This window comes from Vulpes lagopus, chromosome 1 (assembly GCF_018345385.1).
Source record: "Vulpes lagopus strain Blue_001 chromosome 1, ASM1834538v1, whole genome shotgun sequence".
Lineage (NCBI taxonomy): Eukaryota > Metazoa > Chordata > Mammalia > Carnivora > Canidae > Vulpes > Vulpes lagopus.
Genome location: NC_054824.1, coordinates 166,454,842 through 166,478,814, shown reverse-complemented (window position 1 = coordinate 166,478,814; position 23,973 = coordinate 166,454,842). Strand labels below are relative to the sequence as shown.

The window sequence follows — 23,973 nt, the reverse complement described above, 5'->3', positions numbered from 1 at the left end:
TCACGACCTGAGCTAAAGGCAGATGCTCATCCACTGGGCCACCCAGGTGCCCAGAATACGTAGATATTAAGTTAATTTTGGAGTCAGGTGTGAGACGAGGAATTATGTAGCCTTCTCTAAAACTTCTCATAGTATAATTGAATAAAATGAAATCCAGAGGGATTTCTAGTTCTCCATGTCACAGAAAGCCAATGTTACAACCTCAAGTTACTTGAGAATATTTATGATGTATATAACCTTGTAAATAATAAAGAGAATTAATATGAGAAAAGGGAGCGCTGCATCAATTTGGTGTTAAATTCCCCAAAGTTGGGAGCTTTAATACAGTTACTCTGTTTCTACCATTTGAAGGCTCTCATTCTTTGAAGCAGGCTTCCTCCAATTTAAACGGCATTTCAGTAACTCAATATTTAGACTATTACCCTATTACCCAATAGCGCTAAGCCAAGTCTAAATAAAATATACCATGACAATATTACAGAAAATTTACATTTTAAATGGTAGGCTTCCGGGTATGGGCTAAAGAAACATTCTTTTGCTTTGCATCACCTCCAACTGTGTTTTGCTTACAGAGAAAGATTGTTTACCTCTTGGCCTTTCTTCCTTGCTTCTTTCCCAGTAATATGTAAGTGGAAAACACTCCTTCAAGAGCATGTAAAATATATCCCACCCTGTGCTTTATGAATGTTGTCATCATGCACAGGTATTGAGTAATAGCCAGAGAAAGTCACGCTATGCTGCTTCCATATCACCTATTAGACACAATTGGGAACATGAAAGAACAAGTGAGTGTTCTCTGGCCAGGGTTCACTCTCAAAAAGGCACAGATGCAGGGGAAGCCGAAGAAGCCATAGAGGCTGTGGCACCAGACCAACTCAAATCTTAAGCTTCTTCCATTTGACTTTAGTGAGGAGACATCTAGGAAAGAAACAGAGAAGTAAACTGACAATAACTCTCCCTGTGATCTTTATCAAATAACGATCTTTTCCCTGAATTTTTTTCCCTGTGGCTTCAGCTCATAGACAGTGTGACCATTTCTTTTTCTGGGTTTCCATAGCATGCTAAAATAAATTTTACCTAATTTAGGCATTCAAATTAATTATTGGAATGAAAACAATCTGATCACTTTTGATTGACAGTTGTGTTTATTGAGGATCCTTGAAAGTAGTGATTTATGTCTGGCTTAAAAAGCAGAATGATTTACCAAACTGTTTACTGTTTATCTTAAGCGACTCTCCTCTCCTTCATAGCCAGACTGTGGCTAAATGCAACCAAAGTTTGAGTCCTTGATAGTACATTGGAATTGGAGGTGAGGTTGGGGGACAATTGTGATTTCAGATCTTTTTTTTGTTTGTTTTTTACCCTCAGCTTTGTTGAAAGCTATAGGAAATAAAGCAGCTCTGAGCTCTCTAAGTCTGTGATATTATGTTCTTAAAACATTATTAAATTAGTTATAACACATGTCAAAGATATCTATCTATCTATCTATCTATCTATCTATCTATCTATCATCTATCTATCTATATGGAATGGAGGAAAATGAGGGAACATCAGAAAGTCAATTTTGAAAGTAACTGTTTCTTGATTACTAACGTGATCATGTAGATAGTATGAAATATGTAATACATAAGCTGGAAATTAATAAATCCAATCTGAAATGGATATTTAGTGTGTGATATAATATAATGTGATGTTAGTACATCCAGGACACATAAAGTCCAGATATTAGTCCACATGTTTTTAGGAGGAGGGAGAGAAAAATTAGGTAGGACGCCGCTTTAAGTTATGGAACTAAACTTTTTTGGAAGAAGGCACACACAGAGGACATAATTCTGTGTGTGTGTGTTTTAATTTGTTCGTTTAAGTTGTGTTAGGGAAGGTAAATGGATACGAAGCAGTCACATTTAAATAATGTAACCTCAAGAAGAAAAAGAGAAAAGGAATATCATTATTTCTCCTGATAAGAAAACTGAAAGATATGATAATAGCTGCATTCAAATATATGAGATTTGCATTTCATTGACTTCCCTTGTTAGCTATTTTTTTCCAATGTCTAAAGACAAAATAAAAGGGAGTGGTTTGAGGGTTTAGTGAGTCTCTTGTTAGGAAAAGTTTTAAAAATCGATGTTTCCAGTGACTGAAGGAAGTCATGTCATCTCTTTATTTAATGATCGTTAGTACAGTTATATGGTTGTACAATTGTAATATTTCTCAAGAAAAGAAGAATGCAAGATGAAAACCTGATTTTTTTCAGCCAGGGAACTAATTGTGTAACTGAAATATTAATAGAGGACCACTGTTGTCCATGCTGTGCCTCATAATTGAAAGAGCTTTGAAATTAAACACATTTGAGCTCTGTGGGTGCTTGGGTAAGTTATGGAATGGTTCTAAGCTTGTTTTTATCTTAGTGAAACGATAGTAACAATATTTTCTCCATGGGATTGTCATATAGAATAAAAGTAGCATTTATAATAAGATGATGAGTATATAATAGATAACAAATATATGCAGAAAATAAACATAGACCCCAAAAATATTGTTGGGAATTATCTATTCCGTCCCAGCATATTTTCATTTTTTTATTGCTGGGATATAAGTTATATTGGGATATAAGTTGTATTTGTCAAAATGCACATGATTATATGGACAGTTCAATGACTTTTTAGGACAGATATACCTGTGTCACTCATCCCACTCTACTGCTACAGAAAGCTTTGTTATTTATGCACCTTCTCAGGTAATCTTTGCTACTCCCTTTCCCTCAGGTATGATTCTTGATTACTTTCCTTTTAGATAGTTCCTTATAGGACTTTATATAATTAGAGTCACACAATATGTATTCTTTTGTGCCTTTTTTCCCCTCTACATGTTTTTGAGATTCATCCATGTTATCGAAAGTATCAGTAGTTCATTACTTTCTACTAATGAATAACATTCCATTATGTGGAGATACCACCACCTGTTTTACCTTATCCCATCTCTTGCTGATGGAAATTTGCATTATTTTCCGTTTTTTTTTTTTTTTTTGTATTATGAATAAAGTGGCTATGGACATTCCTGTGCAAGTATTTTGTGTGCACTTTTATTCATTTCTCTTATGTAAAAGCTAGAAGTGGATTGCTAGATTATAGGGTACATTTGTGTTTATGTAAAACTGCCAGGTTGGTTTCCAAAGTGGGTATAACGTTTTACACTCCCATCAGCAATTATGAGTTTCATTTATTCCAGTCTTTGTGAACATTTGGTAATCAATGATACATACTGGTTCTGTTTCTCTCTTTTTCTCTCTCTCTTTCTCAATCTCCCTATTACTTGCAAAATTGAGAAGGAAAGTGAGAGAACATCAGGGATGCAGTTTTACAAGTAAGAGAGACAGGGACAGAAACAGAGAAAGATTTTAAGGGACTGTGGAGGCTGGGATACCTGAAATCTTCAGGGCAGGCCAGCAAGCTGGAAATTCAGGTAGAAATTGATGTCAAGTCTAAATTCTTCAGGGCAACAGTCTGGAAATTCAAGTAGAATTCCTGTGTTGCACTCTTAAGGAGAATTCTCTTTTGGGTAATGTCAGTCTTTGCTTTGTAAGGCCCTCAACTGATTGCATGAGGTTCGCCATAGTATGGAGAATAATATGCTTTACGCAAAGTCTACTTATTTCAATGTTAATTATATCTAAAAATTCTTTCACAGGAACATCTAGACTGGTGTTTGACCAGACGAATGGGCACCGTATCTTAGCCAAGTTGACATATAAAATTAACCATTACACTTAATCTTTTAAATTTTAATGAATCTAATAAGTGTCTAGTATAGCTTACCATGGTTTTAATTTGCATTTCCCTGATGACTAATGATGTTCAACATATTTTCATATACTTATTGGATATTCATATATCTTTCTCAGTCAGTTTCTGCTTAACTCTAAATAGTTACATTATTTTTTTAACTATTTAGAGTTATTTATATGTTCTATATTCCAGTCCTTGTTAAATGTGTGTGTCGTGACTATTTTCTGATCTGTGGCATGTCTATTCATTTTCCCAGCATAGTGTTTTGATGAGCAACTTTTCTAGTTTTATGAAGTAAACTTCATTAATCTCATTGTTCTCATATCATTTTTTGAAAAGACTTTTGTTGGTTTATCCATTAGATTGCATTGCTACCATTGTCAACTATGCAGTTGTCAGACTGAACTAGAATCTCCATCCTAATTCTGAATTTTTTCAAGAGAGAATTTTACTTTCCCAGCTTGGTTAGGTATCCACTCTAGGACAGTCTATTGCGGCAGTTTGGATAAAAGTCAAGGAAATCAAATGATACAAAAGTGGCCTGTAAACCTATTCTTGCCACCAAGAATGACATTGCATCTCTTCCTTTTTTTTAAAAAAAAAAAACTTTTTATTTTTAAATAACTATGAATTTGCAGGAAGTTGCAAAGAAATGTATAGGGAGGTACCATGCAACCTTCATACCACCTCCTCTAATGTTGACATCTTACATAATTATAATCCAATATCAAAATCAGGAAATTTACCTCAGTACAACCCACAGACTTACTCAGATTTCACCATTTATACATGCATTTGTGTGAGTGTATGTACATAGTTTTATGCAATTATGTCACATCTGTAGCTTTGTGTAACTACCACCTCAATCAAGTTGCAAAAATATTCAATCAGCACAATATCAGATCATATATATATATGACCACATAATAGATAAACTTGTGAGACTGGCTTTTTTTTCACTCAGCATAACTCCTTTGAGTTCCATTCAAGTTGTTGCATGTATCATTAGTTGTGTTTGTTTCACTACATAGTACTGCATGGTGTGGATCTACCACAGTTTGCCACAGTCTGTTTAACAGTTAACCTTTTGAAGGATATCTGAATTATTTCCAGTTTGGGGCAATTATGAATAAAGTTGTTATGAACCTTCATACGCAAATTTTTATGTGAACATAGTTATTCTTCTGGGATAAATGCCTGAGAGTACAATTGCTGGCTTGTATAATATGGTAGGTAAAATAATGGTCCTCCAAAGATTTCTAGACCCTAATCTCTAGAACCTGTGAATATGTTGCCTTACATGCAGGGCCCAGGGGACTTTGTGTATGTGAAAAAAATTATGAATCTTGAGGAAGGGAGATTTTCCCAGATTATTTTTATCGGCCCAAAGTAATAAAAAAAGGTCCTGATGAGAGGGAGGCAAGAGGATCAGAGTCAGAGATATTAGAAGGTGCTATCCTGCTGCTTTGAAGATAAAGAAAGGGACCATGAACCAAGTAATGCAGTTAGCCTCTTGAAGCCAGAAAAGGTGAGAGACAGATTCTCTCTAGAGCTTCCAGAAGAAACACAACACTACTGACACCTTGATTTTAACACATTGGATCTGTCTTATTTCTGACCTCTAGGACTGTAGATAATAAATTTGTGTTGTATGAAGCCAGTAAATTTGTAGTGATTTGTTGTAACATCAATAGAAAACTAATATACATGGTAAGGGAATTTTTAGTTTTAGAAAAACTTTCCAAATATTTTTTCCAGAGTGGATATCTCTGTCTTCTAAGAGCTTACTCTTTCTTTAAGAATCACCATATATTCTACTTTTTTCATGAAGTTTATTCTTGTTCACCTACTGAATATTTTGTAATGCCCTTTAAGTACCAGACACTGTTCTGAGAGCAGTAAATAATGCAAACAAGGTCCTTGCTTTCATAGACATGAAATTCTACTGAGGGGACACAGATAATAAACATACAAATCAAGATAATAACAGAAACAAACACCAAAAAGATGATGAAAGAGCTTAAAGAGTAGTTAGTTTGGTGATTGGAGAAGGCCTTTCTGAGAAGCGGACATCTGAGCCAAGATTTGGACATTGAGAAGGTTCTAGCCATGTGGAAATCAGAAGAAGGAGCATTCTAAACAGAGGCAGCAGCTTGAGAACCCCTGATGGTGAACAAATCAGAAGAAAGCAGATGTGGTTGGAGCACAGAGAACAAAGATAGGACATTATGGTAGATGAGATCAGATAGTTAGGCAAGGGTCTGATTACTGAGACACTTTAAGATAGGATGAGGAGTTTAAGTTTATCCATTGTGTAATAGGAAGTCATTGGAAGATTTCAACCAGGAGAGGAGCATATCTGATGTATGTTTGACAATGATCACTCTCATCATTATAAGGAGAATGGTTTGGAATGAGGCAAGAATAGAAGGAAGGCCAGTTGAGAGAGAACTGTATCAACTAGGTTAGTAGTATTGAAGTTAGAGAAAAGGTGAGAGGTGTAGAATTTGTTTGTAGTTATAATCAACAAGATTGCTGTGGGATTGACTATGGGTGTGAAGGAAAGCAGGGTTTTTTGCTTGAGAACAACACGGTGGTGTCCTTTGGATGATTATTTTGGATTGGTACAAAGAGGGCAGAGATTGTAAAATAGGACATTAAATGTATGGATTTGAGTGGATAACTTGTCAATTGACAGTTTGAGATTGTTCTGGAGAAATGTTTGGGAGTGATAATGTTTCAAGTTATGAGCTTAGATGAGATTAACCTGGAAGAGGGCAGATAAAAAGAAGCAGGGAATTAAGATACTACAATTTATAGATACAGTGGAGGATGAGATTTTTTAAGTCTGAAGGTAGAGAAAGACCAGGAGAGTATCAAACCAAGAAACCAAGGGGAAAAAAATCTTTCAGTAAAGAAACCATAGACATTTGTGCTGAATGCTACTAAGAAGTCAAATAAGCAGATAAGGATGGCAGAAATGAAGTCAAGCCAGTTAAGTGCAATGGAGAGAGTAGACAAGGAGTGATTGTAAGGAAATGAGATAAATGAGGGTAATGAATAGTGATGAGGCCAATGGATCAGTAGGCTCAGTGGAACTAGAGAGTGAGTAACATGTTAAAGTGTGAGTACTAAGATAGGTGAGTTAGAAGGGGAGTCAAGGAAGATGCTTGAAATCAAGATTTTGGTGATGGTATAGCAACTGATGATAAGATCAAGATACGTGTATAGCCATCACAGGAATGAAGAAGGTCAAGGAAGAGAAAAGCCGGGTAGGACCATGTGGTGGTCCATGTGGATATTGATATTATCAAATTACCATGATTGGGAAAACAACAGAAGTCCGTGAGCCAGGTATCAACTGAATAGAACATCTCTTTGAACTTTTTAATTTTGTACCTTCTTAATTTTTTACCTTCTTTATTTTGTACCTTCAAAATAAGACATTTTGTCTTATTCTTTGCCTTCTGTGTACTTTGTACTTGTTTTTTATCCTTCTAGATTAGGCAATGAAAACACCATTGTTGCTATCTCTGATAGCACAAAGCACACATTTTCCAATACAGTGTTATAGTGAACAAGGGATAACTGATCCTAGGAAACCTCTGATGGAGGCAGAATCATTTCATTAACAACTAGTCTGGTTTGGAATAGATGCTTCAGAGAAATCATACATCATGACAAAGATATATGGAAACAGTCAAAATTTATTTTAGAAGAGATTTTTCATTCTTAGATAGTATAAAAATAAACAGGCATTTGTTAACACTTACATAAGTTAATTTAAATACACATTTGTCTGAGGCACCAAAACATTCATATATTATACTCCAAATTCAGTCAGCATTGATATTAATAACAAATTTTTTCTTCCAATCAGTGAAGTTAAAAAGGATTTTTTTACATAAGCCCTTCTAATATTGACTATTTCTTAACTTTTTAAACATAAAATCTTAAAAATTCCCCTGAGTTATTTCCTTTAATAAAATGTCATTTTCTTTCTCTACCTAAAAGACATGCTTCCTCATTTACAAATACTGATGTTATCTGTAATCAGTGCATGATTTAAAAATTTTAGAATCCACAAACAATATTAAAACCCACAGTGATTTGCACATGTGTCCTCAATAAGTTATAGCTGAATGAATTAATGAAGGATCCATAGGTCCCTCAAAAGTGTATAAAAGGTCTTATGGTACATGCAGGTTAATGAGACACAGTATTCTCTGTGGGCTGGTATATAGGTAAATCTATAATTCCAACTTTCATATTTCAATATACCAGAGTTGGGTTCCTGAAAATTTACTCACAGATCTCAAATAATTTCTTAGTGTTTAATAATTCAGAGTTAATCTCAAAGATATACTGATTCTCACATAATGCAAAAAAAAATGATTGCAGCTTAAACCTAGTTTATAATAACATCCTAACAAAACATAAATAATAATCCTCAATAAATTAAGTATACAGTACCAGCAAATGTCAGCTGACAATGAGATGCGGAAAAGAAACATTATCTTCCCGGGAACTATTCAGAATTTGACTTTGCTTTTAAATGAGAAAGGATATTCATAATAGAAATACGAATTTTTTCCATCAAGAACCCCCTACAGTTCTTTACCAGTCATTAGCCTCATTGAAGCCTTCTGTTGCAATTTAAAATTAATTTACAAAAAGATCGCTGCCTTTCACTTAAATAAGTGTATACTGTTGTGTATAGAGTCCTTTAAGGGCTGGTTTTTTTTCCTTTCATTCCTCTTAAGAGGAGCTAAATTACTAGTAGTCCTGAGTTGAGGTTTTCCTGAAAACTTACACAAGTTCAGGTAAGAAAGTATAGACAGAGTCCAAAGAAAGGTGTACTCAGATCTTAAAAATCAAGGAAACAAGTAAACTGATCAGAAGAGAGTTTCTACCAGCACAGTGGCTAACAGAAGAAAAGAAACAGTGTGCAGGTAGTTGCTTCTAATGCACCAGGGAAGATACACTAGAAATCCCGATAGTGTAGGAAAAAAACTTGCAGCATTTTGTCATCCTGGAACAGCATTTAAATATCCAACATCTTCGCTTTTGTTCATAATAATAATATAAACTGAAATTCAAGTAAAAGGATGTCAAACTCATTTATAAAACAGAAAACTGTTTTCCTCTTTAACCTGAAGACATCTTTAAAATAGTGACATGAAAATCTTCACAAGTATGACCCCTTTCTCCTTAACAGATGTTAAGTAACATAAGGAGTTTAACATAAATATTAAATAATTAAGTTAAAAGGAATCGTCCATATAAATAAATAAATAGGATTAACAGGCTTCTATAGTTCAGTTGACCGTTCTTTCAGTAGGACTGTGGGATTGATGTCATCTAGACCGGAGTGCGAAGAGCTTGCATTAATGGTGACTGTTTTGGTGAGCTGTCCGTCTTGAACAGAGAATGCAGTGAATGGACAGCCCTTCACGTTATTGCAGATGAGAGACTGGATTGAGGCAGTGTTGATGATTTTAAAGCCTACTTCTCCACCAAAGGTGCTAGGCTTCCAGTAGTCAGGTGAACAGATGGGATTACCCATAAGTCCTTTCAAGGAGAATGGTGCTCCCATTTCTACCATGGTCTCACCAAAGATGGCATCTGGACGAGGCTTTTCTACCAAGAGGGCAGGATACAGCTCCATGGCATCAATATCACCATAAAGGGCCTCCAACCCCGCAGCCATTTCCTTCTCTCCTGTGAAGGTGACAAAACAGATATACAACTAATGTATAAAAAACTTTATACCAAAAAAAAAGTTTTAACCCCTTGCTCAATTCCCTTTCAACTTGTTTCCATTTGACCCTTGATTCTTTTAAGAAGAATCTCACCTGTGAGTTCTTCGAATGATGTATAGGGCTTCAGCCTAAAGCGTTTGCGATACTCATTAAGAGACTGGTATTTCATCTGTCTGCTCTGGTCAATCGAAGCTTTTGCTACTTGTTGTACTGCAGCTGGAACATTCCTGCCACCGGCAACCTATGGGAAATGAATTAAATTGTAGAATAAGGTCTTAGGCATCTTTATGATGATCTCTACTTTAAAAGCATTCATTCCTTGGGTACAAAGGAGGGAAGACTAATGCTCCCAGCTGAGACCTAAACTAAGTTAGAAATATTTCTATAATCTACAGATTCTGTAATTATAGAATAGTTTTCAAAAATATTTTTAAGCTATGACTACATATCGCTATTTGATAGCTGGAGACTACAAGTTTAGACTTCCTAAAATTGGGAGGCTTTTTAAAGAGAAGAATTGGCTAGCAAAATATTAAACTTTCAGTAAGAGTTCAGAAAGATCAGAAATTCTGATTAGTCCTTTGTTTTTTCAATAACAAGGCTTACCCTGCCAGCAATTTGCCTGCTGAATGATTCCACAAACTGGGTAAGGCCATGTTCCAATAATATAGAGTTGTTGTAGATAAACTGTTGGAAATTGTACTCCTGGTCATCTATTTGCAAGGTGTCAGGCAGGAGGGGATGCCAGTGGTAGAGTGTGTTAAACTCAGCAGCAATACGGTTTTGGTACTGGAATTGTTGGTTGAAAAGCAGCTCTGGGTCAAACTTCAGCTTGAAGTGATAGCCACTCAAGTGTTGTACATAGTCTTCAATCACAATCTTAATGGTTTCTCCTATTTACAAACACAAAAAATTGGAGCATTAATTCTCTGATCAAGCAACTGAAATGCAATCTTGTTAATCTGCTATTCTTTCACTTCTATTTTGTCCTGGTATACCAACAAAACAGAAAAGTATTAATACCCTCAATCATGCTCAAAGACTGAAATATAGAGCATGTGATTTTCCATTCACTACATTCTCCCAGAATTACTTAAAACAGATCAAAAGTAACATGCTAGCTTTCTCTGGGGGAGAGGGTTTTATTGAAACTATTTTCTCTTCTTGCTTACCTATCAGTATTAGCCTGCTCGTCTGGAACAACCGCTCATCATCCCATTCTGGGTGCTCCTGTTTAAGCACATCACACACTCTGTTATGCTCCCTCAGCCAAATGGTGGCATACATCATCAGACCAGGCACCAGACCGAAGACCTCCTGGCCCACAGCAAACTGCAGGTGTTCAGGAACATGAGGTGGGTAGATCATCTCGACCTGAGTATCTTTGACGGTAGGAGGATAAACCTCTCCATCAATTACCTAAGAAACAACAGGAGTACAAACATTAAATTTTTTAAATATGGGTTAGTTGTGAGTCATAATTATTAATATTCCAATGGAACAAACCTGATATTTCATTTTTCCATCCTTGAAAAGGCGCAGCTTATGTTGTCTATCCAAAGTTTCCCCATAAACATGATTTAAGTCCACCTGGAAGATTATGGAAAAATTTTAATTTGTTGCTGTTGAAGTTCTAAAGTTTTTATAATGTAATTCATCATTAAATAATTAACAATTTGATAAAACATATTTCTCTCACAACCACAATAGTAAATTAGTTTGTCCTCTGACACTACAAACCTATGTCTCTTGTGTTGAAAGGTATTTTATAGCTCATAGAGTTATAAGTATATAATATGCTTCACTATATGGTATTTCCTTTAATAAGCATCAGAATATATTATTGATATAAAATTCTTACTGGTAAGTTGGAACTGTGTAATAATGCTGCAAAAATCTCAATATTTAAAGCAGCATAATCAGAGTACAAATAGCTTTTTTGAAGATGCAACTTTTTGCAGTGCTAATATTTTAAAGTAAAAATGTAAGATTCAAATTACAAATAATAATGTCTGTATATATGCATGTGTGTGTGCATGAGTATTTTTACTAAACAAGTGAATTAAAATGGAAATTCCACTAAGGTTTTTATAGATGGAATTTTTTAACAAGGGGGTGATTTGGTGTGTATATATATCTCCTTCATATCAGTACTCAGTGTGACTTTTGCTATAATTTGAATTTCTTACCCCATGGCCCAATCCTTTGGTGAAAGCTGGTCCTCGCTTATGATCTGTCTTGAAAAATTGATGGGTAAAGTGCTGGGCAAAGAATGCAAACATCATATTGGTGCCTTGTGGATCAGGAATGAACTTTCTTCGCAGAAGAAACTTTTCCACAATCTCTTTTGAATCAGGAAGCTCTTTCTTGCCTGAAGAATGAGAAAGCTAAGATAAGAATTCAAGTTCAAGCAAGCAGTGAATGTCAATTTACTCTGGGGCTTTCTTCATTTACAGGAGAAATAAAGGTGTGAACTGTATTCATCTGTGTAAATAGGATTATAATATAAATGGAAGTTCTAAGATATAGGGAAACACTGAATAGTTTTACTTTAACTAGTATTAATTTGGTTTTAGTGAAGGAATTTGAAAATGTGAAGATATTATACCAAAATGTCCACTTTCATAGGATAGTTTAATAGTTTAGAGATTCACAGATATCCTCAAGCAAAAAACATGCTTTTATTAACAAATAAATGATAGTTCCAATCCAATCCCTATTGGAATGAATACATCTCTAACTGCCTCCCCGTACTCACCTTTCACGCCCATGGGTGTTGGACAGTCATCAGGCACAGGGGGAAGAGCTCTGGTATAATAGGAGAGGTTAGAAAAGGCTTCCCAGCTTTTATAGCCGTAGTTCACATTATAAGTTGGTGGACTCTCAATCAAATGTGACCGGGCTGAAATTTAAGAAAAAAAAAATATTGTTTTATTTGTTCCAATACGCAAGACATATCAATGTTCACTTTTACTGTACAATGTGCAAAGTGGCACTAAAGACCGAATTTAATTCCATCAGTCAAAGATAACCTATTGTAAACCAGTGGTCCATGGATATTCAATTAACAACTGGACCACGCTTCCTTCAGATTGGCAAGAGCAGTGAATTTTAGAAGAGGTATACAGGATTGTTAAGTAGAATTCTGAATTTGAGACAGAACTTTACTAACTGAATGGGACGGAAATGTCAACATTTGGGGCCATTAAGATAGAAGGCAAAGGGGCGCCTGGGTAGCTCCATCAGTTAAGCATCTGCCCTTGGCTCAGGTCATGATCCCAGGGTCCTTGGATTGAGTCCCATGTCTGGTTCCCTGCTCCGCAGGGAGTCTGCTTCTCCCTCCACCCCTCCCCCCACTCAGGCTCATTCTCTCAAATAAATAAATAAAATCTTAAAAGGTTTAATAATCTAAAGTCTCATAAAGAACATTTTTCTTTGAGGAAATTGAAAACCTTAGAGACTTGTACTTACATGTCAACACATATTTCATAATTGTATTTCGCAGGAAGGGGATGTTATTGACAATGTTCCAGACTCCCTTGAAGTGGGTAAGTATGTAGTGTACTGTATTTGGAGTGGGTTTCAGGTATAATTTTATTCTTGTCAGAAATTCAGCTGCAAAAACAGAAGAAAGAGGGAAAGATTAATAGGACCCATTATGAGACACTAGTAGGTAAAATGGTAACTGGCCATATCCCCAGTCCAAATGAGGGCACCCAAGGGCACACTTACGTGTTGAGCAGTTTTCGCCGTAAAATCCTGTCCGGGTACAGTCACACTTATACTGGTCAAATCCTATGCTCATACAAACACCTTGGTTTTGACATGGGTGGGAACAGCAAGGATTTGCTACAAAAAAAGTAAGGACAGTAAATGATTCATTCTTTACTTTCTTAATCTTCATTTAGCATTGAATTGTATGGATCAACTTTACATAAATAAATTCAAGAAGAAATCTACAGGTAGTCATGGGCAAACAGTTTTTTTTTAACCTGTGGCACAGAATAATTATAATGAAAATACTATCCTAAATAAGGCCAACAACGTTCAACCAGGGAAGCGAGGTTGCCAAGCTTTCTTCAGTAACTTTGGAGATGTTCAAATTAGCATTTTTAAGGAGCTCACAGAAGTAGCACCCTCAAAAGTCAAGTGGAGGTACCTAGTACAATTAATCAAAATGTAGGAGAAATTTCAGCGCAAAAACAGCGTATTGTTAAAACGTTTTGCTTATCTTCAAAAAGTAACCTGGGCTTTCCTGGGTCCAGAAAGCACCAACTAGGGCACGTAAACCAGTTCCTCCCACCCCAAGAGCAGAACATCTCCTATATTGGTTGCTCCCGAGCCTTATCATAATGACCATCGGCAAATTAGTATCCCTACTCATTCCTACTTATTAGCGGATGAGAAGGGAGACCCACACCCGCTAAGTGACTGGCTCAGGCTGAGCAGAGCAGGTGGCAGAGCTCGGGGGGCCACCCAGGCCTTGGGGCCCCAAACGGTCCAAGCTCTTCACCAGGTCAAACATCATCATCTCCTCTCCCGGACTGTTTAAAGCCCCGAGCGGAAGCTCCGCGGCGATTACCCAGCCGAGGAGCCCCCGGGCGGGGAGCCAGGTACCCACCTGCGCGGACGACCGCCAGGGCGGCGCAGAGCACCAGGGCGCGGGCCAGCATCGCGGCGGCGGGCGGCGGCGGCGGGCGGAGGCGGAGGCGGAGGCGGGGGCGGAGGCGGAGGCGGAGGCGGAGGCGGAGGCGTTCCCGTCCTGGGCTCGGGGCTGCGGCGCTGGAGGAGGCGCTGTGCGAAGTTCCCGAGCGTGCTCCAGGCGCTCGCTGCAAGTTGTTTGACAACTAGTCGCTAACGGACGGAACCTTCCTTTTATGCATGATAACTAAGCCCACGTGACGCATGACTGTTCCTTTCCACCCCCCTCCCCCCTCCCCATCACTCTCCCCTCCCCCTGTCTACTTAATAATTGCGTAAGGATTTTTTTTTTTTTTTTTTTTTTTTTTTACTCCACGCAAATGAGAAAATCGGAAACCCGAGAAGCTGCCCTGGACTTCCCCAAGGGGGTGCAAAGCGAATTGCCCCCCTCGGTTCCGGAGGGCGCTTGGAGCTTCGGAGAGCGAGCGGGCGGCGCGGCGGGTCCCCCTGCCGGGAGGGAGAATCCGGGGCCGCCTCTCCCGGAATCCGACGGCCGGAGGTCCCAGGACGCAGGGAATCTCCCCGCGCGGCCACCCCCGCGTCTCATGCCCAGGTCTTTGCGGGGCCGAGGAGTCACAGTCTGGACAGACGGGGCCAGGAAAGGCTGACACGGGTTACATCATGTCATGTATGTCAAACATGTCGTGATGTTCGTGGCGACCCGTCACCTAGTGTATATGTAGCACATACATCCATACATCACGATTTTCTAAAAATTTTGGCTGAATGAAATAGAATAGCTGGAGCCAGTATGCACATCTGTAGGCTGCTGGTTCCTCGCCCCAGGACTGCTCCTAAGCGGGGATCCTGCCAACAGTCCATCTGAGCTAAACTACAGTGTTTCCCCTCTTGTGATGAGGGATCTGCTGGGATGCTAAAAGCTCAGCACATCTGCTTCCGTGCATTTCTTTCACCACTTTGGCCACCAGCCCTTCACAGGAGATACACGGACAAGAATCTAGTTTTTTTTTTTTTTTTTTAAGTTTGCTTTTTTTTTGTCTTTCTGCCCACTTTTCAGAGACGAGGAGGACTGTGCCGGTGGATCAAAGTACAACATTGCATTTACTTTTTTTCAATGGGGCTTAAGAGTGCAAATTTTCTATTCTCATTTTGGAACATACTTTGATGAGGAACTGAGTAGAATGGGTGGAAAAGATGGATGATTTTGACAATTTAAAATGTCATCGTCCTTTGCTTTTATTTAATATCTTTTGGTTGGTGATGTAAGGGCGAAATGAGAGAGAGAGAGAGATTGAGAGTGAAAGGAAAGTTAGTTACCAGCAGCAAAGTGGAGAATAACAAGTTCAGTTAAGCCATACATTCTTAGCACTAATAGAAATAACAGCATAGAACCTAAAGTAAAACGACACCGGATACCTCCGTCTGTAGGAGTCTTGAAAAAGAGACTCACTTGGAATTTTTTTTTTCTTACCATTTTGCTTAAGGTACACGGTATCTGATTTTTACATGAGACACAAATGACTAAAATTCCATCTCATCCAAGAAGCCTTTTTCCTCCTCTAGTCATATTTAATCATTCGATTTGTGACACTCCCATTTATTGTATTAAATCCTACGTGAAATTTTAACTAAGAGCATAATTTTTTAATAATTCCATTTTCTATTAAATGAGTAGGTTGTATGTATTCAAATTTTAGAGTGATATTTAGGGCCACTCATTTGAGCTTAATTTTTAGGTGTCATGTAGGAGTCCATACTCTGACTCTGGTAGTGTACTAAAGTTTTACATTGCAATCCTGAATTCGTGTTGAAGTCCTCATCATCGATATCCTCTTTATTAGATCTTAATGTGGAGAATGAATTCAAAGATGAGGACAAAACAGTCTAGAGAATAATCACATTTAGACTACTTGGAACGTAAAGAAATTGAACTCTTGCTCACAGTGGAAGTTCAATGAAAAAAATCTATGTGGTTCAACTGCTTGGTTTAACCTGTAACTTCAGTGGCATGATAGAATGGAGAGATTTCCATGTACCTCTACAGTCAGAAGAGAGTTCAAAGAGAAAATGACACTTGAAGGATGGACACTAGAAAGAAGTCCAAGTATGGGCTTGAGGAAAAACCATTAGGATATCATTTATTAAGTAATTTTGACAAGTCTGAGACCATGACATAGAGTGGATAGTACATTTGGGAATCCTGGTCATGAGGGGATATGAAATGTCCCAAACCAAATCCAAACAGCTAAACCTGTTTTATGTGGAAAAGTACTATGATTACTGTGCAATGATATATCACACAATAAAAAATAAGGTTTTGATTATGTAAAATCATAGCTCTCACTTTTGTGTATATTTAGTGTTCTGTTAATATTTTATATATATATAAAATATATATATATATATATATATATATATATATATATATATATCAGACTTTTTTTTAAGTTAGTCTCCAAAATGTATTGGGAAATTCTCTGTATGAAGAAAAAATAAGAAAGCATATTAAAAATCTGCCAGAGTATTCTGTTGAGTTTTACTGCCCCCTTCTGCTACTTGAATTTCTATCAACTTCTTTTTCTTTGTGATGCTGTGGAGATTGGTAGGTAGATTTCTGTGTCTGATGTTATAATGGTCACAAAAGTCTACATGTACAGTGCTTATTTTAGATTTAACTCCTGAGTATACGAAAAGGGAATGAAATATTTATTAATTGAAGTGATAAGCCATTTATATGAGTTAAAAGAAAATAAAAAATAAGGAGTCTTAATACCCCAAATTCCGAATGGGATAACATTTTTTAAAAATATATTTTTTTATTCATTTGAGAGAAAGAGAAAGGAAGAAAGCAGGGGAGTGGGTGGACAGAGGGTGAAGGAGAAACAGATTCCCTGCTGAGCAGGGAGCCAGCTGAGTGGGGCTGGATCCCAGGACTCCTGAATCATGACCTGAGCTGAAGGCAGACTGTTAACCAACTGAGCTACCCAAGTGCCCCCTAAATGAACTAACGTTTTTGAGACACATATTTTTATTGTTGAACAGGGTTTTACCACTCAGACATGCAAGAATGCTCTGATCTACTATCTCCGGCATGGAGGCTCTTTCCATGACCCTCCCTTCTACTTTGGTTGATTTAGTGATTCATTCAGAGGGAGTGGAATTTGCCCCACATCTTTTCATTCATGACATGCTGGCTAGAAGAGAAATTTTGCCATCCTGCATTAGGGTTATTCTTATGAGCTACTTTAGCAAAGGTATGCCAGAGTCTATCTGTTCCGTAAAGGACAGAAATGCTACTTACAAAAAGCCATTCCTGGCTATATAAGATAGAAGTTTTAAGGCCATAAAGAATATTTTTTTTAATTAAAAAAAATATTGTCACATAAACCCATGAAGAAATACCAGATAATAACCATTTCTGAGTTTTATGAAAAGCTGGTCTTCTTTCTTTCTGTCAAATAACCCTCGCCCTTGATTTTTCTTTTTCTTCATTTTTCATGGTTGTATGTCATAACTACTCAGATGAGCCAAGGTAGACTGAACCAGTCCTTGTGTTAGAGTTGGGAATTTCAAAAGGGAATAAGGAAGTGCAGGGGTGTGTAAGCAGGTCGAACAGGGGTGGGCATAGTGAGAACACACTCACCTATTAAATATCAGGATTGGGACTTCCAATCTCTGCACCAGCACATAAGGAGCTTGAAACTTACCACTTTATCCTAATAACAAGTAAAAATCTGAACAAACTGAAAGCTCAGTACTCTTCTTAGATCTCTTAGGGCAGTGAGGTGATAGGATAAAATGCTCCCCCCCGCCCCAAATTTGAGAGATAAGCCATACGGAGAAGCACAGCTTAGCAGAGCAGAAACTCAGAAGCAGAAACCTCCACTGAAACCAGTACTGGGACTGGAAAATTCAAGGTATAATTGACAAATTCTGGATGCTCAATGTGGAGAAGTCTGAGAGTTAAAAACCTCAGGGAAAGGAGCCCATGCTTTTATGAGTTTCACCTCCTGAAGCTCTACCAGGTTCTCACACAGCAAATATCAGAAGGAAAAAAAAAACCCTTGAGGACCCTTGAGAGATTGATAGGGAAAGGGGAAAAGTAACTATCTTGAAATATGCCAGAGCATTCTGTTCTTTTCAGTAAGGCCTGCATTCAAGAGAAACTATTTCACCAGAACCAGAGCCTCAACTTTTGGGATTGTATCAGAATGAAACTAACCTAGGGGAAAGGAAATACCCACCTCCATCCTCTCTAGCCTTCCATCCTGCCTACTTACTCAACTCCAGCTTGGAGCCCTTAGCCCCATCTATAAGACATGGGACTGGGGGACTGAAAAGCAGTGTGACATTCTCAGTTCAAGGGCTTAGGCTCACTAAAAGACTGAGCCCTAATCACAGGATTATAGAACCTTCTCCTCACCTCATACCTCACCACCACATTGCCAGGGTCCTATACGAGAGTTCCTTTCAACCCATACACCATGTCCAGCTCTCAACAAAAAAATTACGAGGCATACTGAAAGGCAAAAAACACAGTTTGAAGTGACAGGACAAGCATCTGACCAGACACAGATATAATAGAGATATTGGAAGTAACAAACTCTTACTTTGAACAACTATAATGAACACGCTAAGGTGGCTCGTTAAAAAAAAAAAAAAAAGGAGATAATATGCAGAAACAGAAAATATAAGCAGAGAGAAAGAAATTCTAAGAAAGAATCAAAAAGAAATGCTAGAGATCAAAAATACTGCAACAGAAATGAAGGATGTCTTTGATGGGCTTATTAGTAGACTGGACATGGCTGAGCAAAGAATCTCTGAGCTTTGGAATATGTCAGAAAAGTTTTCAAAATTGAAAAGCAAAGAAAAAAAATACTGGACCTCCCCCCCCACCCCGCCAGAATATCCAAGAGCTGTGAGACAACTGCAAAAACTTTAATATATGCATAATGGGAATATAAGAAGGAGAAAAAAGAAACAGAAGCAATATTTGAAGCAATATTGATTGAAATCTTCCTGAAATTCATGTCAGATACCAAGCCACGGATCCAGAAAACTCAGAGAACACTAAGTAGCAAAGAGCCAAAAAAAAAAAAAAAAAAAAAAAAACTACATCTAGGCATATCGTATTCAAATTGCAGGAAATAAAAAAGAAAAAAATCTTGAAAGAAGGTAAAGGAAAAAAAAACACCTTACTTTAGAGGAACAAAGGTAAGAATTACTTTCTACTTCTCCTTGGAAACCATGTAAATAGAAAGGAACACAGGAAAATATTTAAAGTATGGAACAAACAAAAAAAATAAAAAATCTAGAATTCTGTACCCTTGCAAATTATCCTTCAAAAGTCAAAAAGAAAAAATTTCTCAGACAAACAAAAATTGAATGAAATTTGTAGCCAGTAGGTCTGCCTTGCAAGAAGAGTGTTAAAAGATATTCTCCAGAGAAAAGGAAAATGATGATAACTCAGAAACTCGAATCTACCTAAAGAAAGGAAGAGCATTAGAGAGGGAATAGGTGACAGTAAAATCAAAATTTTTATTTTTCTTATTCTTTGTTGATCTAACAGATAAGTTTGTTCAAAATAATAACAAAAATGTATTTGAAGATTATAGCTTATGTGTAAGTGAAATAAATGACAGCAATGATACAAGTGACCCGGGGGAGAAATTAGCAATATTTTGTTACTATAAAGTACTTGTACTGCCCATGAAATGGTATAATGTTATTTGAAAATAGAGTTGGGTTAGTTGTAAATGTATATGGCAAATTCTAGGGCAACCACTAAAAAAAGTTTTAAGAGGTGTAATTGATGCATTAAAAAGAAATAGAATCCTATGAAATTCTCAATTAAAATCACAATTAGCAGAAAAAAGAGTGGAACACAAATATAGGAACACAAAACAAAAACAAATAGAAAACAGTAAAAAAAAATGGTAGATATTAATCTATCTACATCAATAATTATTTTAAACAACAAAAAAGAGATTATCAGCGTGGGTCATAAAAGACCAAACTATATGATTTTTACAAGAAACCCACCTGGCTGGCTGCCTGCTCAATGATGAGCCTATTTCTCCTCCATCTGCCCCTCTCCCCTGCTCGTGCTCTTTCTCACACGCTCTCTCAAAATAAAATAAAATAAAATAAAATAAAATAAAATAAAATAAAATAAAAAAAATACCTTAACAAATTTAGAACAATAAAGAAATGTATGCTGTCACACTACAATGGAATTAAACCAGAAATCAATAACAGATGACTGGAAAATCCCCAAATACTTGGAGATTACACAATATACTTTGAAATAACACAGGAGTCAAATAGAAATACTAAGAGAAATTTTAAAATATTTTGAACTAAATGAAGATGAAAATACAATTTAAAACTTGTGAGTTTCAGCAAAAGCAGTGCTTCAATGTTGAATGCATATATTACAAAAGAAGGAAAATCTAAAATTAATAATTTAAGTTTCTACTTTAGGAACCCTAAAAAGAAGAGCAAATTAAATCCAAGTAAACAGAATAAAAGGAATAATGTATATTAGAGCAGAAATGAAATTCCAATTTCAATGAAATTGAAAATTGGAAATCAACAGAGAAAGTCAATGAAACCAAATTCTGGTTGTTTTAAAAATCAGTAAAATCCATGTCTCTAGCTAGGCTAAGAAAGAAGAGGGAAGACACAAATGACAAATTTTAGAAATGAAAAAGGGAACATTATGACATATCTCATGGAAATTAAAAGGATATTAACAGAATACTATGATCTGAAATACTTATGATACTGTATAAGTCCAAGTATATGATATTCTAGAAAAGGCAAAATTATGGAACCAGTAAAAGAGTGATGGTTGCTAGGAGTTAAGGGAGGGGTAGGGATGAATAAGCAGAGCATGGAGGATTTTTAGGGCAGTGAAACTATTCTATATGATACTGCACTGGTGTATATGTGTCATTCATTTCACATTTGTCAAAATCCAAAGAACCTCCAACATCAAAAATGAACCCTAACGTAAACCAGGGACTTTGAATGATAAGGGCATCTCAATGTTGGTTCATCAACTGTAACAAATGTACTACTCTGGCTGGGTTGGGGGTTGATAGTAGAGCAGGTTGTGTGTGTGTGTGTGTGTGTGTGTGTGTGTGTGAAGATGGGGGATGTAGAAACTCTGTGCTTTCCACTCAATTTTTCTGTGACCTTAAACTGCTCTAAATATTAAAGTTTATTAATTAAAAAAAGGAACCTCAGTCTATAAATCAGGGCTTTTGGTTTTAGCTGTTTTCTTTTTTTAACTTGTTAACCTATGAATTCTATTCCCCTCACAGATGTTTCACTTCATTTTTAGAGATAGAAGAAAACAATCTCCACCACAGGAGCCACAAGACTGTTTTGCTGGAAGCAGTGCATATTTGTTTACTGACTATTCATTATCATTGATAAACATCTTCCAGGTTGAATGTTGCAGGATGAATAATGTCAGATGCTCATTTCTTAACTAAGATCTTACTCTACCCTAGGGACAACGATTCCCTTGCAAATATCTGAAGAATTTGTTCCTTCTCTCATTCCTTTCCTATCCAGAGATAGCATTCACAAAAGGCCTCTTTCTCCCTTTGTTGAAAATCTATATTCTCTTGTCTTAGATATTTGGTTCCTTTTCAATTGCTTCAACTGGAGTTTGAGTTTCCTGCTTCTAAAGCTGTATCTGTACCTCAGAATCAAATCCAAATTTCAAACCCACTTTTCCAACTGGATCTTTTCATTTGACCATACTAAAAACCAAACAGGGTCACCGTTACTCTGAGGAGAGAAGAGTCGGTAGCGGGGTGCAAAAACGCAGAGTAATAAAACCTTTAACTTGGAGAAGCAAAACCATACTCCAAGGGAGCATCGTCAGCATCACCACCAGCAGCACCACCAGCAGCAACAGCAGCAGCCACCACCGCCACCAATACCTGCAAATGGGCAACAAGCCAGTAGCCAAAATGAAGGCTTGACCATTGACCTGAAGAATTTTAGGAAACCAGGAGAGAAGACCTTCACCCAACGTAGCCAGCTCTTCGTGGGCAATCTTCCTCCTGATATCACTGAAGAGGAGATGAGGAAACTATTTGAGAAATACAGGAAAGCAGGTGAAGTCTTCATTCATAAGGATGAGGGCTTTGGCTTTATCCATTTGGAAACCCGAACCTTGGTGGAGATTGCCGAAGTAGAATTGGACAACATGCCACTTCGTGGAAAGCAGCTGCGTGTGCGCTTTGCCTACCATAGCGCATCCCTTACAGTCCGAAACCTTCCTCAGTATGTTTCCAGTGAAGTGCTGGAGGAAGCCTTTTCCGTGTTTGGCCAGGTGGAGAGGGCTGTAGTCATTGTGGATGATCGAGGAAGGCCCTCAGGAAAAGGCATTATTGAATTCTCAGGGAAGCCAGCTGCTTGGAAAGCTCTGGACAGGTGCAGGGAAGGCTCCTGCCTGCTAACCACATTTCCTCGGCCTGTGACTGTGGAGCCCATGGCCCAGTTGGATGATGAAGAGGGACTTCCAGAGAAACTGGTTATAAAGAACCAGCAACTGGGGATCCCTGGGTGGCTCAGCGGTTTAGGGCCTGCCTTTGGCCCAGGGTGCGATCCTGGAGTCCCAGGATCAAGTCCCGCGTTGGGCTCCCTGCATGGAGCTTGCTTCTCCCTCTGCCTGTGTCTCTGCTTCTCTCTATCATGAATAAATAAATAAATAAATCTTAAAAAAAAATAATAAAGAACCAGCAATTTCACAAGGAGCGAGAGCAGTCACCCAGACGTCAAGAAGAACTTAGGAGGAGCTGTACAACCAAGAAGTGCAAAAATGAAAGCAACTGGAGCTCAGACAAGAGGAGGAGCGCAGGTGTCGAGAGGAAGAGATGCGGTGGCAGCAGGAAGGATTCAAGGGAACATTCCCTAATGCAAGAGAACAAGAGATATGGATGGGCCAGATGGCTATGGGCAGTGCTATGGGCATAAACAATAGAGGTGCCATGCCCCCTGCTCTAGTGCCAGCTGGTACCCCAGCTCCTCCAGGACCTGCCACTATGATGCCAGATGGAACCTTGGGATTGACCCCACCAACAACTGAACGCTTTGGCCAGGCTGCTACAATGGAAGGAATTGGGGCAATTGGTGGAACCCCTCCTGCATTCAACCATGCAGCGCCTGGAGCTGAATTTGCTCCAAACAAACGTCGCCGATACTAATAAAAATTTCAATGTCTAGTTGCCCCAAAACTCTTAAAAGCAGTACCTTTTTTGGACTACCCAGAATTCTGCCCTGGAAAAGTGTTACGGATTCCTCCCAATAGTGAGGTCTTTCTTGCCTGTACTACTTCAAGGGCGTTTACTGGAGGCTGAAGGCAAGGGAGGGGCGATATTTAACAAATCAGTTCTGTGTGGTATATCCTTTAACTAACTGATTCGGTGTGGTGCATTCTTGAAGTCTCATGTGATTCTTAAGGGTCTTGGGGGTGGGGGGTGGGGGTGGAACCATGGCAAAATGGATCCAGTTAGAGCCTCATTAATCTTGATCATTCCATTCTTGTCCATCCTGTTCTTTTTGCATTCTCATTCTTATATCCTCCAACCCCATAGACACTGCTCCATACACCACAAAAACAAACATCCCCCAATGACCTTAGCCCCATTCCATTCACTCACAGGTGGGAAATCAGGCAAATGTCCACAGAGATCACAGACAACATACATATGATTCTGTTATATCCCGTATATTACCCCTTC

The 23,973-nt window shown here is 37.9% G+C and overlaps 1 protein-coding gene and 1 pseudogene across 1 annotated transcript; one reads left to right on the top strand and one right to left on the bottom strand.

The window, feature by feature from the left end:
- Positions 1-7,484: 7,484 nt before the first annotated feature.
- Positions 7,485-14,459, bottom strand: PTGS2 (prostaglandin-endoperoxide synthase 2). Its single transcript, XM_041767429.1, has 10 exons — positions 14,169-14,459; positions 13,280-13,396; positions 13,019-13,162; positions 12,306-12,449; positions 11,737-11,918; positions 11,054-11,137; positions 10,720-10,966; positions 10,154-10,440; positions 9,641-9,788; positions 7,485-9,506 (listed from the first exon to the last, which is right to left on the bottom strand). Exons 1-10 carry the CDS (start codon positions 14,218-14,220, stop codon positions 9,097-9,099), a joined length of 1,815 nt encoding a protein of 604 aa, XP_041623363.1. The 5' UTR covers positions 14,221-14,459; the 3' UTR covers positions 7,485-9,096.
- Positions 14,460-22,295: 7,836 nt separating this feature from the next.
- LOC121471606 lies at positions 22,296-23,436 on the top strand (annotated as a pseudogene).
- The last annotated feature ends 537 nt before the right edge of the window (positions 23,437-23,973 follow it).

Bases quoted from the DNA above. Each gene is read 5' to 3' on its own strand.
- PTGS2 (XM_041767429.1), bottom strand. From the start codon at position 14,220: ATGCTGGCCCGCGCCCTGGTGCTCTGCGCCGCCCTGGCGGTCGTCCGC. The intron at 10,967-11,053 runs GTTTGTTCCATT...GTTGTTTCTTAG, and splicing joins ATGGAAAAATGAAATATCAG to GTAATTGATGGAGAGGTTTA. The intron at 9,507-9,640 runs GTGAGATTCTTC...TCACCTTCACAG, and splicing joins ATCATTCGAAGAACTCACAG to GAGAGAAGGAAATGGCTGCG.